Source organism: Camelina sativa, chromosome 7, assembly GCF_000633955.1.
Source record: "Camelina sativa cultivar DH55 chromosome 7, Cs, whole genome shotgun sequence".
NCBI classification, from domain to species: domain Eukaryota; kingdom Viridiplantae; phylum Streptophyta; class Magnoliopsida; order Brassicales; family Brassicaceae; genus Camelina; species Camelina sativa.
In genome coordinates, this window is record NC_025691.1 from 6,450,493 (window position 1) to 6,467,802 (window position 17,310).

The 17,310-nt window shown below is 36.3% G+C and overlaps 2 protein-coding genes and 1 pseudogene across 2 annotated transcripts; 1 reads left to right on the plus strand and 2 right to left on the minus strand.

The window, feature by feature from the left end:
- On the plus strand, nucleotides 5,485-5,855 carry LOC109125586 (annotated as a pseudogene).
- LOC104704375 (UDP-glycosyltransferase 71D1-like) lies at nucleotides 6,161-7,812 on the minus strand. The gene has a single exon (XM_010420478.2). It carries the CDS (start codon nucleotides 7,682-7,684, stop codon nucleotides 6,275-6,277), a length of 1,410 nt encoding a protein of 469 aa, XP_010418780.1. The 5' UTR covers nucleotides 7,685-7,812; the 3' UTR covers nucleotides 6,161-6,274.
- Nucleotides 13,707-14,450, minus strand: LOC104700519 (pleckstrin homology domain-containing protein 1). Its single transcript, XM_010416041.2, has one exon. The coding sequence runs from the start codon at nucleotides 14,337-14,339 to the stop codon at nucleotides 13,902-13,904; it is 438 nt and encodes a 145-aa protein (XP_010414343.1). The 5' UTR covers nucleotides 14,340-14,450; the 3' UTR covers nucleotides 13,707-13,901.

Here is a 17,310-nt window from a genome sequence, read left to right on the forward strand (position 1 = left end):
CTTTTGTTAAAAACAATAATTATATTTACCCAAAAAAACATATGATCACCAATTAAAATGACATGAATATATACTTTAATTTGGATAACTATATAGTTATTCATTATAAATGAATATGTAGTTATAGTGTTTTTACATAAATCATAAAATTTAGAAAATCCACTCCAATAAAAATGAAAACAAGTAATAATATTATACCAATAACTGAGATATATAGGGATCTAATGACCAATTAAAATTTATAAAATCCAGTGATATAAAATCATAACTAAGACCAATTATATAAGAAATCTAATGACCAATTATAGTCTTCCTCCTAACGAAACAATTTTGTAATATTTTTTTCTCCAACAATTACGGACACATGTATTACTTAAAAAAACTAATAATATCCAAATTAATAAAATTCTCCTTAATAAAATATCTTCTGGTATCTCCTATATTAAATACTCACGCTTTATATCCCATTTTATTATTTGTCCTTCTCTTACTATATTATTTACATTAAATTGTCATTAGTATAACTAAGAAATATTTCATTCAATAGTTGAAGGAAATCTGTACTATTAATTGGAGAATACACTTAAGGGTTAAAAAAACAAATCATATCAAATATCCATGTTTCCAAACTGACCCAATTTACATATTAAGAAAAAAAAGATTAAACAACAGATTTATTATATTTTAGGAAATCGTTCAAATTAGTTTCATAGTAATCAGGTTATGAGAATTTTTGTGTTGGTATATTCATGTATGACAAAATATGGGACAAGAATTTTGGGAACAAGAATTCAAGCAGAACATATGCGGACATACTATTTACTCATATGAATTACGAGGAATGAGGTTATTTCAGGTCAAAAAATATTTGAACGTTGCAATCAGACATATTTGACGGGTTTGATCGCTTGACAATTATATATTTAAAAAAATTATGCAAAAATAACTCCGCACGGACGTGCGGGTCCAAACCTAGTATATATAGAAAAGGTTTGCATTAGTAACGTAGCCTTGTTTCACTTTTCCGTTCAAGGTATTGAACCTGTGAATCATCAAATCAGAGTCATCAAATGGTAAATAGAGGAAAAATCTAACCAAAGAATCAACGAAAGAGATGATTATGTTTAAGCAGTAGACCAGTAGTGCTTACCCCATTATTACGATTTAAGGCTTCAACGCAGCTGATACTAGGCTTTTTGTATGTCCTAGCAGATTCAGTTAACCTTATTCAGTTGTGATATTTAAGGTGTCAATCTAGTTGGACAACTTTACTAACAATTGAGTTGCAATCAACGAATCAAAAGTCAAGCCAAGTCAAAGAGTGGTTTTATGTCTAACAATCCTAGAATGATCAGAATGCAAAACGGAAATGAGTTACAAAACTAGAAACAAAAATGTATGACAAGAAGTAAACGTGAGTAAAAACGAAATTGAGTCTAAACAAGAACTAAATAGCAAGATGAAAAACGGTCTCAGGAATGCAATATCAATCAAAAGATAGAAGTCCTAAGGATGATAGTCTACATAGTGTTTAACATGCCACAAGCAAACTATCCTTAAACAATGAACATCACGACTTAGATAATCCAATCTCTTGACAGAAGCTACTCAGACTCAACCACTTCCAAACCTAGCTCTCGCTAGAGAAACATGATCAAGTAGGCATGACAAACAAGTTCATTCACGTCAACAAACATCCTAGACAACTAATCTCTTAGGCTAGAAATATAAGTCTCTAGCACTAGTTGGTCAGACATTTCATCAAACACCTTTTGGGTGTGGAAAAGTCAGATTTGACAGCGGATATTAAAACGGCCGACATCCTCGTGAGCTCGTTGATTTTGAAGTGTTCCGATAACAGTTTCAATTTGAAGTGTGGGACTGTGGGAGAAGAATATACATACGCAATGTTTCTAAACCGGAAAAGACCGGCGATCGGACCGACTTAGACCGTAAACCAAAGCATTTCTAGATTTGTTTGCCAAAAACCCGGTCAAGGATGGTTGAAAACACTATTTTTCTTCACTGCTTGAGATGCATGTCTGTTTTTTTTTTATAATTCGAATCACAACCAATGTTAAAAAAATTCAGAATTTAAATAATTTTATGTATTATATGATAATTCAATGTAACTAAAATAAATATTAAACAAAAATGATAGAAGAAGCATAAGTTCTGTCTTAACAAAATATTTTAAATATCTATAATATTAATGATGGAATATTATTTTTATTTGGATATTTTAGATTTTATTTAAAATTATATTGTGTTTAGTTATATGGATAATATCTTACAAAACAAAGGTTTTTCTCTAAAATGTACTTCAAAAATAGTTAATCATAACTAAAAGACCTTTAGGTTAAATATTTAACTATATATGTATAATAAACCTTTAGGTTAAATATAATTAGTATTGTAACAATTATTTTGATATATATATATATATATTAAAATATATATATTATGAGTAGCGACAATAGCTCATATTTTGATAGAAAGACCACTTTTAAGGTGGAGACTAGGTAACAACCCGGACATAGTGAGGTATAAAATAATTATTAAATATTTTTACTATATTTTTACTTACAAAATCTATTATATTTATCAGTAATTGAAATATCTAAAATTCGATTATGTAGTATACATCTATAAAAAAAAAATTATATAATAATTAAAATTTAACCCATGAGAATTATTATAATATCAATCTTATATTATTATATCATATGAACAAAGAGTTCTTAAAATTCATTTTAAATATTTTATGAAAATATAATTAAAGGATATAATTAAGTTTGAAAGATAATATAAGAATTTAATTTTGGGTGTTAATTGTATTTTTGGAAAAATACAATGGTAAATAAAGGTAAATATTATTTAAAGTTGATGACAGATAAAGAAAATAGTGTTCAGAGCTCTATGAATGCGACAAATCATCATTTTCTGTGGGAATGCTTCTCTTTTAATATATAAATAATTTAATCAGTTTCCTATTTTAATATGGCTACATCACTATACCAACATTAAAGATTTTTTGTTCCTAAAACACACACAAAGAAAAAAAAACTTCATCATCAAATTTGTTTAGACCTTTTCCAATTTCGTCAAAATTATATCATCATTGTTGTCTCCGTCGATAAAGTTGTTATAATTAATTAGAGTTTTTAAATTTTAAATAATTTTTGAAGGATTCCATAAAACTTAAGTTTTGAGAAGTTGTCACACATATCTCCCCAAAATTTGTGTTTATGTGATTCTCTTTCAAATGTAATGTTTAAAATTAATTACCTTCATGTATACATTAATATTGTTCTTAATATACTAAAATTATTGAATGTAATAAACATATTGATTAGATTTTCTTTCTTCAATAATTTAGTAAACATATTGATTTATCTTTTGCATGAGGAAAATTTGAAAGTTTCAACTGATGCTTTAAAAACATTGTTCACAATCCATTATCCATATGATGGTGTTTGTTGATACAATATATGCTTATAAATATTTTTCGTGATGTTAAGTTAGATTTTTCACAATAATATAACTAATATATATATATATATATATATATATATATATATATATGTTGAATAATCAATTAATTAATTTCACTTACTATGCTGTTTTTATTTCTCAAATTATCTTTGTGTACATATTTTTCACATAATTCAACAATTACATGTCAAGGTTAGATTTTCACTTATAAAACTTGCATAGACATTTACGAGAGGATATTCACCATATATTGGTTTCCAAAGTCCTAAATATGTAAGATTTGAACTTAGAATATGTTATCTTTTACACCATTATGGCTGATTTGCATCAATTTGGACATGGTTAAGATCATGATGCTTGAATAAAAAAAAAATAGTATCTATCATGAATAAGGGATATTCTAGAAGCTAATGAGCTCATCTCTTGTTTGTTGAAATCAGAAAAAAAAATCAATTTCTAATATCCTATTATTTTAGTAGTTTGTGTATAATAGTGTTTGAATAAATTGGTTTCTGGAATGTCGTACTCATGGAAGTCTAAGATAGGCCAATATCTCCAAAGAAAGCCTGATAGTGAGAAGAACATTGACAAGTCCCATAAGGATTACAACTTCACAAGTGTTCGTGACTTACTAAGATTAGTCAGAAACTGTGTGAATCACTACAAAGAACTTCCCTATGATATAGGTTTTTCCTCTTCCGCATAAACAAGGCTTTGAAGTTGTGATTTAGTTGTTATATCTGACTCTTTTGAAATTTAAATAACTAAGTTTTATTGGTGATTTCTTGTCATGATGAGTACACTGCTGGTGTTGTGGTGACGAATTTGGATTTGGACAATTATGTGAAAAGTAATGTAGTTAAATTGGTGCTTTGGACAGATTTTAGAAATTTATTAAACTTAATAAAGTAATAGAAGTGGTCTAATAATCTTATTATATTAAACTTAGTTTTTAAAATTAATAATTCATATAATCACGACATTTGTCAAGTCTATTGATAATATTTTGACATGTGTGAAAAAAAATTATTTAATAATTCTTAACAATTAAAAAATCCTAAAAATAATAGGATTACATTTAATATTTTTGAAAAGTATATAAAAGCAAAAGTAATCTATTATATCACTAATTCTAATATGAAAGTTATCAATTAAATTACTAATTTCAATAGGAAAATATGTGCAATTAATAAAGATAATATTTGCAATTTAATTGTAATTATTATTTATTATACTCATATTGTAAAAAAAATTATACGGAAACATTATTAAAGTATGCAAAGATTTAATGTATTAAAATTGGTGATTAACATAATAAGAAAAATAAGATAATTAAAATAATATAATTAAAATAATTAATTAATGTAAAATTATCTGTTTATGGCTTTGAATATGTATTTCTTAATATGTTTATGTCCTTTTGCCCAAAACGGTAGTGGTGAAAAATGACCGCTTACTTGCAACTGTAACGGTATGGTTAGTGATTTATATTCCATTTGACAAAATAATTCTATTATCCTTCCTTTTTTAATTTTATTCAAACAGAGAACAAAATTTTTAAAAGGAAATTTTGATGAATATCATTATTCTCTTTTTTTTTTGTTAACGATGAATATTATTTCAATTTATTAAAATATATCCATCTATGCGAAGGAAGATTTATAATTTTACAAATACTCATGTAAGGTAATATATATATATATATATATATATATATATATATAATTTTTAAAGGGGAAGATTTGGTAGACGGACGACATCTCCTACAAATCTTCCTTATCTATGTATAAATGTATATACCTCATTATTTCATCTTCCGTTTTTTTCTTCCTACGTTACTATTTTACAAATCTTCCTCATTTATTATGTACAGCAAAGTCTTTTATTTCACATATTCATTATTTCCTTTTCTTTCGTACATTGCTCTAGTATAAATATAAACCACATAAGAAATCATCACTTCACTATACCAAACAGCTTATAGATTTATTTTGTTTTTTTTAAGAGATGGCAAACATTTCGCCGTTGTTGTCGCTCATCGCAATCCTCCTATCATCCATCATGATCAACCACCTTCCCGTGGCAAGCTCAAAACAGTGGTGTGTGTCAAAGCAGACGGCAAGGATGATCAGCTAGAAGATAACATCAATTTTGCATGTAGTAATGGGATTGATCGTAGACCAATCCTACCGAGTGGAGCATGTTTTAAACCCAATACTACAATAAGCCATGCATCATATTTGATGAACGATTATTACCAAAGCCATGGCCGAACCAACGAGGCATGTCTGTTCTATTTCCCAAATAGTGGCATGCTCACTTCCACGGACCCTAGTTACAATCAATGTATCTATAAATAGGTGATCCGCGAAATACATGAAGGATGAATAATTCGGCAGTTCTGATGTCCTTTTTCTTACATATATGTTAGGTTACACAAACTCCAGATTTCTTTTGCTGTTTCTTGTTCGTTAATTGATAAAGTCTTCCTTTGCTATGTTGTTCTCGAAGATATTGCAATAAAACGTTTTATAAAAATAAATTTGTCATATTTGTTACTCGCATGACTCAATGATCGTTAAAAGACGCACGTATCATACAAACACCAAATTTTCCAAAGGCGAGTGTCCCTGGCCTTACTTTGGCCAGAAGATTAGTACTTTAACAACAATAAAAGAAGGTCAATTCAACAATCAAAACAAGATTCATTTGCAGCGGATTCAAAAACTAAGTTTGAGTGTAAAATAACAAATTTATATAGCTTATGGATAAGAAAAGGCTAAGGCTTTGTTCCTATCACGTCCTGTATGAATTTCTCAATAGCCAAATACGAAGATCCACCGTTCATCGTAGCTTCCCGTGCCATCTTGGAGATATCCATCACTCTCTTCCTCACAACATTATTTTCCTTGTTCATTACACAACGAACCACTGTCTCGATCTCTGTTTCACTGACTAGTTCATCGCTATGTACCCTGTAATCAAGCCTCATCTCCACTGCGAGGTTTAGTTCCTTCACCATTAGAAACGCGTTGAGCTGTTGTTCTGCATACATTGGCCATGTCACTATTGGCACACCAAACCATAAACTCTCTACTATTGAGTTCCATCCACAATGAGACACAAAACCTCCCACTGCCTTATGGGCCAATATCTCCACCTGAGGAGACCAACCGCATATCATTCCCCGTCCAGTGACACGGTCAAGGAATCCCTCAGGCAACAAAAGTTCAACGTTTGTCACCTCTTCTGTGCGTAGTGACCAGAGGAATCTGTACTGACATAGCTCAAGTCCATGTGCTATTTCCTTCACTAGATGACCTTTCAACTTGCCCATACTCCCAAAACAAAGGAATACAACCGATGCCTCGGGCTGGTCATCAAGCCATTTCATCAACTCGTCACGACGGGCGAGGTCTTGATCCGGATGAGGATGGGACTTCGGGTTAAATATGGGGCCAACAGCATAAACAGAAGGGTAGTTTTGCTCCTGATGAAAGTGATCTACAGAGTAAGGCTCAATATCAAAGGAGGTATTCACTAGGACTCCCTTAGCCTTGGTAAACAATATGGCCAGCGTCACGTAAGCGTCATAACCATCTTCAAGAAACAGAGCTGACGGCAGAACTTTAGCTGGAACAGGGTTTACAAAGCCAGGAATCGACAACATTTCTCCAGAATCCTTTACAAAAAGCGAGGTATCTTTACAATGTCGATCTGCTAGATACTTCATCATAGCTAGGAATCCAGAATTTGTAGTCAAGAACACATGAAAAGGGAGACTTGCATCTTTTGCAACGTGAACCATGGGGAGACAGAAAAAATCAGCAACCACTCCCTTGACGTTAACTCCATCCAATGCAACAGAAGTTAATAAATCCATGACTATGTTTCTCACAAGAGGGATATTTCTCACAATAACATCGTATATATAAGCTACCACAGACTGTGTAGTTCCAAGTGTAGGGTTCTCCTCTAACTCGGGGACATCAATGAATCTAACAAACGGAAGAGAGGAGGCAATTGACTTAACATAAGTGTCTAAATGAGACTGACCTTGCAGCTTCATCAAGAGAATTGTGATACGGATCCTATCATCTTGCTCAATGAGACGCCTAGCCAATTCAAGAAACGGAACAAGATGACCAACGCTAGGTGTTGGTATGAAGATGAGCTCTGCATTCTTCATATCTTAACAAACACAAACAGGTACAGCTTTTTGATCTTTCCTCTAATCTCACATATCAAAGAAGAGAATTAGTTATTTTGACGACTTGGTGACATGTGATGACTCCTTCCTACCTAACTTTGAGGTGGCCATTGGCAAGCTGGAGAGAAAAATTCTTTTTTAGTAATGGCGTGGGAACCACGACCAAAGAAAACTACTTTCTTGCATTCTGGTTGGTCTGTCCTCTGAAAGTTTGAGTTATTTCCAAACTACTCCCCTGACTTGATCACATATCATTATCCTGTCCTCATAATTTTAGTCCATTCAATAGCCTCCAGATCTCAAGCTACAAATTGTGTGGATGTTACTATTATTCTACTAGATTAGATTCCCCACATACACAAAATTTATAAAATGAACAATTTACCATCTGCGGAAAAAGCGAATCAATTGTAAAATAAATATAATTATATTAAAAATGCATCATCCACACACAAAAAAAAGCAGTCTAAAAGAGGAACATTATTTATTTTGGTTTTTTTCCTATAATATATAGAATAGAAAAAATTATAGTATATACATATATAACTAATAAATTTTTACATTATAAAGCTTGAGTTTTCAAAGTTTGTAATTTAGAGTTTGTAATTTAATATTTTACAATACGTGAAAAAAAATCAAATCACCCATAAAAGTAAATAAAATAAAATTTACATAAGCAACTGTGAAGCTACAATGCTAATACAAAATCACCCACTAGTACAGAAGCTACAATGTAAATACGAGGCAACATCCTAAACAAATGTGAAGAAGAACCAATCTCAAAGAGAATATACATTAGCAAGATATTTGGAAGCACCTGTTTCATTTCTGCTCTACACATATCCCTTTCGACATCATTCCATGCTACATGCAACAAAACCCATCGCAGGACATCACTAGAAACCTTTGAGAAAATTTTAAAACATGCAGCTCTCTTACAAAACTGACTGACTCGTAGGGCCAGTTTTACAAGAAATGAGCAAACTTAGGACCAACTACTGGAAGTGAAAGCACTTCTTCCAAAAGAGCTCTTGGAATGTCACCGTCATATCTCATGAGACAAAATTTTAGCAGCTTTTCTAGTATAGAATCCGAACTAAAAAAGTAAAGGACTCGTGAGTTTTCATATCAATATTGAACTGACAACAACATTTTCCTTTCATAGTCTTTCTCTCATTACTTTACCTTCATTATAACTTGGAAAGAGAGAGGATGGGTGTTAGTTGCGGATGACGATAGCGATTAGCTATGCTCTTTTCTTTTTTAAATGGCGGCAATTAATCACTAAATTAAGAAAAGTTCAACGATCATTGACATGCTTCAGAATTTGGTGTTTTAGATACTCAAATCGCAAGGTCAAAACCAGAGGACAAAACAATTAGAATAAGGCCGCACTAACTACAGTTACGACCAATTGGATACCAGCAGGTCCAGCACTGAATTGTAATTAGGAACACTAAAAATGTATTCACACGTATAACAACAAACCAAAAAAAAAAAAATAACAAGTAGTCTTCTGGAACAAGTGTTGTTGAGCTCGTCAAAACTTTTGTCTCTTTGGCTCTGGTTCCTCATGTACACGAGGAGACATTCCAGGCATAGACGGTGCAGGTTGCATCATCCCCGCTGAAGGCGGTACAAGCTGATGATTACAAGGCCGACGATGACCAGGCTGCATATGTGTTAGCCGGTTCATCATCACTGAAAAGTTTTCAGGTGGTGGCAAGTAAGCAGTATACTCTTCATCCTCCATGTCAGCAAAACAGTCAACACCACCCACAAATGCATGCAAATTAATCACAGCTTTTTCATCTCCTTCCTCTAGCTTGTCCAATTGAAGAAGTTGCAAAAAAATCTCAATAAAGGTCTCCGCTATAGAGGCATCACTCACCAGATCAGAAGTTCTCAATACTCTGGAATATGCCCTCACAAGCATATTAAACCAAATATATGAACTGCTACCAGTTGGCTTCAAAAACTCAAATTGAGGGTTCTTACGCTCTCTCTTAATCAACGCCAGTAAAAAATGGTACCCATACCGTGCCACAAACTGCGCTGTGAACTTGATAACACCATGCTCCTTGAGTGGGGTATCCATTTCAATGAATCCAAATGCCAGATCCCTGAAAGGAGGGGGCGGCCTAAGGCCGAGTTGTTGTGCATGAAATACACTAGCTGGAATACCCTGATCTCCATCTTGGTTCTGATCAGCAAGGTATCCAATAAGCCGAGATCCCAGTGGAGGCTGCATTTGTGTTAGTCGGTTCATTCTCACTGAAAGGGGTTCAGGTGGTGGGAATTTAGAAGAATACTCTTCATTCTCCATGTAGGCAAAACAGTCAACACCACCCACAAAAGCATGAAAATCATCAATAGCCATCTCCACTCCCTCCTCCAGCAACCCCAGTTGAAGATGGTGGAAAAAACGTTCAAGAACGGTCCCCGTAGGAGCATCACTATTCACAAGCTTTTTGGACCGCCTTAATACAGTGGCGTACGCACCAGCAAGCCCATTATAAAAATCAAAATTCGTACCATGTGGATGCATGACCTTAAACTGAGAGTTCTTGTCCACTGTCTTCAACAAATCCCGACAAAAAAAAGGCCCATACCGTGCCGCAAACTGCGCTGTGAGCTTAATAATAACAATCTCCTTGAGTGTAAGCTCTTTTATAAGGGGTCCACATATTACAAGATTGGTACGTCTTAGAGGCGGATCCCATATAGGATGATCAAGAACTGGTTGCACGACGTCACACTCATGAATATCCTCAACTCCACCTTGATTCTCAGTAAGCTGGGATCCAAGTGGACGCTGAGCATTACAAAGCCGAATTCGTTCTAGTACTAGACGAGGAAGTGAGCTATGAGAATGGTCAAACTCTTCATCCTCATCCTCCTCAATGCCAGCAAGACAGTCAAAACCACCCAAAAAAGCATGCAAATCAATCATAGCAGTTTCGTCTCCCTCCTCCAGCTTCTCCAATTGAAGACGTTGGAAAAAAACCTCAAGAACCGTTGCCGCCGTAACATAATTCCTCCTCCTCCCACCCAGCCTCGTCAAACGCATGAATACTTTGGAATACGCATTAACACGACCACTATAAAAACTATAGAGGATATCAGTTGGATTCATAAACAAAAACTGAGGCTTCTTATCCACTGCCTTCTTCAACTCACGACAAAAATACGGCCCATACCGTGCCACAAATTGTGCTGTGAGGTTAATAATACAAATCTCCATGGCTGCCTTCGACGTTTCAAAAAGACGGTCAAGTGTATACCCGCTGAACGGAGTATCAGATACAAGTGGAGGCTGCACATCTTTAAGTCGATCAACAACCATTGAAAGGCGTTCAGGTCGTGGCATGACAATAGAATAGTCTCGATCCTCCATGTAGGCTAAACAGTCGACACCACCCACAAAAGCATGCAACGAAACCGTAGACAACTCCACTTTCTGGAAGAAAAGGTTGAGAACGACGGCCATAGAAGGCTTTTCAGAACTGTGTAACATTTTGTGGTAGATACCAACAAGCCCACGGAAAAAGGATAACATTTTACCACTAGTTACCCTAAGAAACTCAAACTGAGGGTTCGTCTCCACTCTCTTCGACAAAGCCCGCCAAAAATACGGCCCCCACCGCGCCATAAACAGGGCTGTGAGCTTAATGATAGCCAAATCTTTGGGTGTCGTCTCTGGGGGGAATGCAAAGTCAGGACGTTCGAAAATAGGTGAAGGAAAAAACCCAAGATCGAAAGGTGCATCCGGTACAGACTCATGATCATCAGGTTGATCTACAGTGCAGACTCATGATCATCAGGTTGATCTACAAGTGCAGACTCATGATCATCAGGTTGATCTCCACCATCTTGATCTTGATTTTGAGATCGGTGTTGAGCAAGACTTCGCTGGTAATATGCGTGTAAAGGGTCTAAGCTCCACAAAAAGCTGTATTTTGGATTGCCCTCTTCATAGGCCTTCATCCTACTCTCAAGGATTGACCCCGCTTTGGAAACAACAAATGCCACTCCATCGACAAAATCTCTGATTTCTGGAGCCGGCTCCATGATCGCTGCATCGATCTGCGTCGAACTGGACATGTTTTTTCTCTACCAAAAAGAAACTAAAATCAGATTCTCGAGTTTTGGTTAGGGTTTTTTCTTCTTCTTCTTCAGTGTTTTGTGACCTAAATCGTTGGTTTAATGAATCGAATATATATGAGACAAATTATTTGTTTAGATAGACATGATTATTTACAATTCTTTTTCTTTACTAATTGAATTATAACTTTCATAATTATGGTATTGTATTAATCAATTGTATAATTTCCTTTATCTTTTTCTATTTTTAAGGAAAATTAATCCTTTTTCTTTTTGGAATTAGTAAATAAATAAATAAAAAGCCAGCAAAAGAATCAAGAAGAAAATTCCTAAACCTCACATGAATCGAACAAGAGGGTAACGACAAAATTGTCAAAGGGAAGATAAGAGGAACTCACTAAATCGAATAAAGAGAAAGATCATAACAAGTGGACATTTGATCTAGAAGTGGAGGCTTAAAGACATCACGTCAAGGTACAATAACATCATAATTAAGCAGGGAAGAGTGTTACACTCCACGAAAACCCTGAGGAGAGTGGCAGAAAATCAAACATTGCATAGAATAGGAAGAAGAAACTCCAGATTCTGTACCTTTTGTACAAGTAGACAAGACCACAGCCATTGTCGCATGACATGCCTTAATGTGCTCTGACTCCTTCTTAAACAGCTCCAAAACCGTATCTAGAAAGCTCTTTTGCACAAACCTTGTAATCGAATTACACGAGAACAACCGTCCTTTCCTGGATGGAAAGTAAACACTTTACAAGCTAAATCTGAATATCCGCAACAGAACATAACAATGTATCAAAGAATTTGCAATGAAATTGTCTCATCCAACTGTTTAAATTATCTGCTTGCTAAGAGATCTACCCAATGTTGAACAAAATCCATAACAGAAGAAATGCAGCATTGGCTAACAAAGAAACTCACAGCTTGCCAGCTTGGTATATAAGGAACCAATACAGACATAATTAGAAGCAAAGCTGATGACAGAACAAAAGAGCATCAAGTCATTTGATTGACTGGTCACAACGGGCGGGGTCCTGATATTGATGAGGATGGGACTTCGGGTTATATATGGGGCCAACAGCATAAATAGAAGGGAAAATTCTGTTCTTTAAGAAAATGATTCAGAGACGTAGGCTCAATATCAAAGGAGGTATTCACTAGGATTCCATTGGCCTTTGTAAAAATATAGCGTCAGCATCATAACCTTCTTCAATAAACAGAGCTGACGGCAGAACTCTGGCTGGGACAGGGTTTCCAAATCCAGGAATCAACAACATTTCTTCAGAGTTTCTTGCAACAACTGAGGTATCTTTCTTATGTCTATCTCCCAGATACTGCATCATAGCTAGGAACCCAGAATTTGAAGTCAAGAACACATAAAAAAGGGAGACTTGCATCTATCTTTTGCAACATCAATCATTGGGAGAGTAGAAAAAAATCAGCAACGAATCCCTCGACAATAACTCCATCAAATGCAGGAGAAGATGATGAGACTGACCTTGTTGCTTCATCAAGAGGATGGTGATACGGATTCTATCATCCTGCTCAATGAAACGCCTGGCAAATTCAAGAAACGGAACAAGATGACCAACAGTTGGTGTATGGATGAAGATGAGCTCTGCATTGCTCAAACCTACTGTCCTGCATCTCTCTCTCTCTCTCTCTCTTTCTTCATTTCAATACATCAATCTCACATCTCGGAAGGGCGTTTCTTGTCCTGAGAATGTTACCTTACTCAGAAACCCCAAAAAAGCTTCTACTTTTTGACTCTCAAACAAAAACAAAAAATACATCAATCACTTGTTGAATCAATCAAATTTGAGCAAAAAGAGATCATGACCGTTCCGTATATAAAGAGAAACTCACTGATTCGATCAAACAAGAGAAATCACAAACAAAGAGAGAAACGATTTTGAAACTTGAGAGACATATATAGATACATCACGATCAAAAGGTACAATAACATCATAATTTAAAAGCCATAAGAGAGTGTTACATCCCAGGAAAACCCCCGAAGGCAAGCCCAGAGAGTGAGACGTCAACAGAATCACACATATAGTAGTAGTAAAAAAAAAAAAAAAAATCACCGCCTGTGATCGTAATCGAGGACCTCAGAATCAGTCACAGACCTCGAGTGCTGCACAATCGACCTTCCAATCGAATTAATCCACTCTTCTTTCTCCTTCTCGTTATCAGCGATGAAGAACATGGTATAGCCACCACTAGACAGCTCAAACGCGAAAGGCTTGTTGACAACATCCTCAGCTCCTTTCACGGTGAGACAATCACCGACGGAGATCACACCACGCGGCGTAGATCCGCGAATTCCAGCAGCGGCTTGATCTTTGAACCAGAGAAGCTTCCCTCGTTTGAGAACGAACCAACGGCGGCGCCAGGTTTTGATGTAATCGCCTTGCTTCGTCAGCCAACCAGAACGCTCCGGGTTTGACCAGAACTCGATCCCTTCGTAATCTTCACGGCTCGGATCTTGGCCCGTCGCGATTCGCCAGATACTCTCCATCTTCTTCGTCTTCTTCTCCTAAAATCTTCTCAGACACGACTTGTTCGTCTCTCTCTCTCTCTCTAACTGACCCCAATCGCGCGATTCCCTTTATTGCTTTTAATTGTCTATCTGTATTATTGATTGATTCGGTATCTGTAATGTATCCACTATCAAAACGCTGCGTTTTTGGTCGCTCTTTCAATGAAGTCGGTCGCGCTTATGCTGGCTCCCTGCGTTTTCTCGGGTCACGCAAGAAGTGTTTTGGGGGGTCCAAAACTCTATAATAGGTAAATGTTGTAAAACACTTGTGGACTCCATAAACCGGCCCGCTCACAGTCCGTTAGGACATGGCCTTACGGCCCATTTACTGTCCGCACATGTACGGCCCATCGGCCATTGCTTCGCGGCCCATGGCCTTTCTTATGTACTCTATTGCTTTATGGGCTTTAGCCCTTGTACTCTACTATATATATGTAACCTCATTCGATTATCATTAATGAGAACAAGAGATTTCGTCCCCTAAACTCTCTAGTTTCATAACACGTTATCAGCACGATAGCCTCTAAGGCCAGCTGAGAAAACCCTAACCCTAAAACCCTAAAGGCAGCCGCCGTTTCTCTCCTCCCTAAAACCCTAAAACCCTAATCGGCCGCCGCCTCTATCTCTTACCCTAAAACCCTAAAAACCGCCGCCCAAATTCGGCGATCATCTTCCGTCCGTGTACGCGGCCAGTCCGGGGTAAGTTCATGTTCGAAGATCCAGTACGCGGCAAGTTCCGGCGATCAGCTTCGGCGATCAGCTTCCGTCCGTTTTGGATCCAGTACGCGGCAAGTTCCGGGGCAAACTCGGAGATCTCTCGGTGATAATCCAAAACTCTCGGTGATTACTCCTTGTTCGGAATCCATCATCGTTCGCGGTTCGCAGTTCCTGACGTTCGCGGTTCGCGGTTCCTGACGTTCGCGGTTCGCGGTTCCTGACGTTCGCGGTTCCTGACGATAGCAGTTCGCGGTTCCGGCCGAGAGCGGTACGTAGGCGGTACGAGGATCTGTCCGAGAGCAGTCCGAGAGCAGTTCGAGAGTGGTACGAGGATTGGGTTGATAGCGGTTCTGATCGAGGTTCGTGAGTGAAATCTGAGGTCTTTAGCTCCCAGATCAAAACCAGTCAGACCCTAATTGGTGAAAGGTAAAATAAAGTCTAACCCTCTTAGAACCATATAATCGAATCTGAACCCTAACAGCTATTGAACCATAAAACATCCAAGTATACAAACAAACAAATCTTAAGAGTTCTATTCTTGTAAAACTTTAAAATCGGTTGCATAGGACTGTTAGATTGTTTGTGAATTGCACCAAAAGATATCAAGCTTGAATTTGGTTGATTGATTATTATTGCTTGATTGATTGTTGCATAAGAACCTAGAACTAAATTTGTTAGATTCATAAGATGTTAATCAAACTGTTCTAGGAGATTTAAAACTTGGTTGTTCATGCATCATAATGAAATCGAATTATGCATAGGGTATTAAAGAACCAATAATTGCATAAATTGTTAGAGTTGCATGAACATTAATATCAAATTGGATAGACTTGTTTAGGACTGTTGAATTCGGAATTTCCATAGAAACAATATAGGATCAATTATAAACATAAAACTGTTCTTGTAAATTAAGAAAAAAATTTCGGATCCTAAAACTATGAAATTCGAAAATCATAGAACTGTTCTAGGTTGCTAGAACTATCAGGATAACTTCCAAATTTAATTTGGTAATTATCCTAAAATTTAAATAAAATATTTCCTAAAACTTGTCTTAATCCAAAACTGAAAAGGAAAACTTAAGAAAAGGAAATCTTATCTAGAAAAAGGAAATTATTGCATGCATGCTAGTTCCTATCTAGGTTTGTTGTTCATGCATATTAAGCCACGAAATTGAGTAGAATAAAGGCATGTTTCGGTCTCAAATACCGCATGACCTAAGTTCGAAATTATAAGTAAAGGCAAGGCATGTTTCGGTCTCAAATACCGCATGACCTAAGACTAAAATGATTCCATGGTTCGGTCTTAAACACCGCATGGCATGATCCAAATGAATTACATGGTTCGGTCTTAAAAACCGCATGATATAATCGGGTGCATGTTTTGTAAAATCAAAGTACCTATGTGAGTGTATTAAGGATGATAATGGTTGCACTAAAAGAATAAATGTAAGGCAATTTTGCATACACACCATCACCTTGCTGAGAGTCTCAAGGACCAAGTACCATACCATTGAGAATCTTATTGACCTTTGGACAGAGTTGAAAAACAATATGGACACCAATAGATGGTGCTCCTACCAAAGGCTCAATTCGAAAAACCTAAGGATCCAGGAATTCCAATCCATGGATGAGTATAACTCAGAGCTTTTAAGATTGTCTCAATCCTAAGGTTGTGTGGTACTGAAGTCACGGAGAGAGAGTTACTAGAGAAGACTTTGTCTACTTTTAGTACTCACAATATAGTACTTCAGCAACAGTACCGTGAAAATGAGCTGTTGATGAATAGTGCTATGAGACCTCCCGGTACAACCCCATTACCGGAAAAAGAGCCCAAGGAGACCAACTACGTCCACAGAAAAAGACACTATGGCCATGGCCGTGGTGGCAGAGGACGTGGTGGTCGTTGGGGCCAGGCAAGCCGTTTTGATGGTTACGGCCGTAGACCAACTACGTCCACAGAAAAGACACTATGGCCATGGCCATGGTGGCAGAGGACGTGGTGGTCGTTGGGGCCAGGCAAGCCATGGCCGCGGTGGTAGGGGCCGTGGGTCCTTTAAACCGCAAATCAAGGCTAAATCGGTTTGTCACCGATGTGTAAATGAAAAGTGCAATGAAGCTCACAAGGTTGACATGACAAAGAAAAATCCTAAAGAGCCTAAAGAGCCAAAGAGACTAATGAGTCTATCTATGTCCATAGAGACAAGTATGGCCGTGGCCGAGGAAGAAGTGGACAT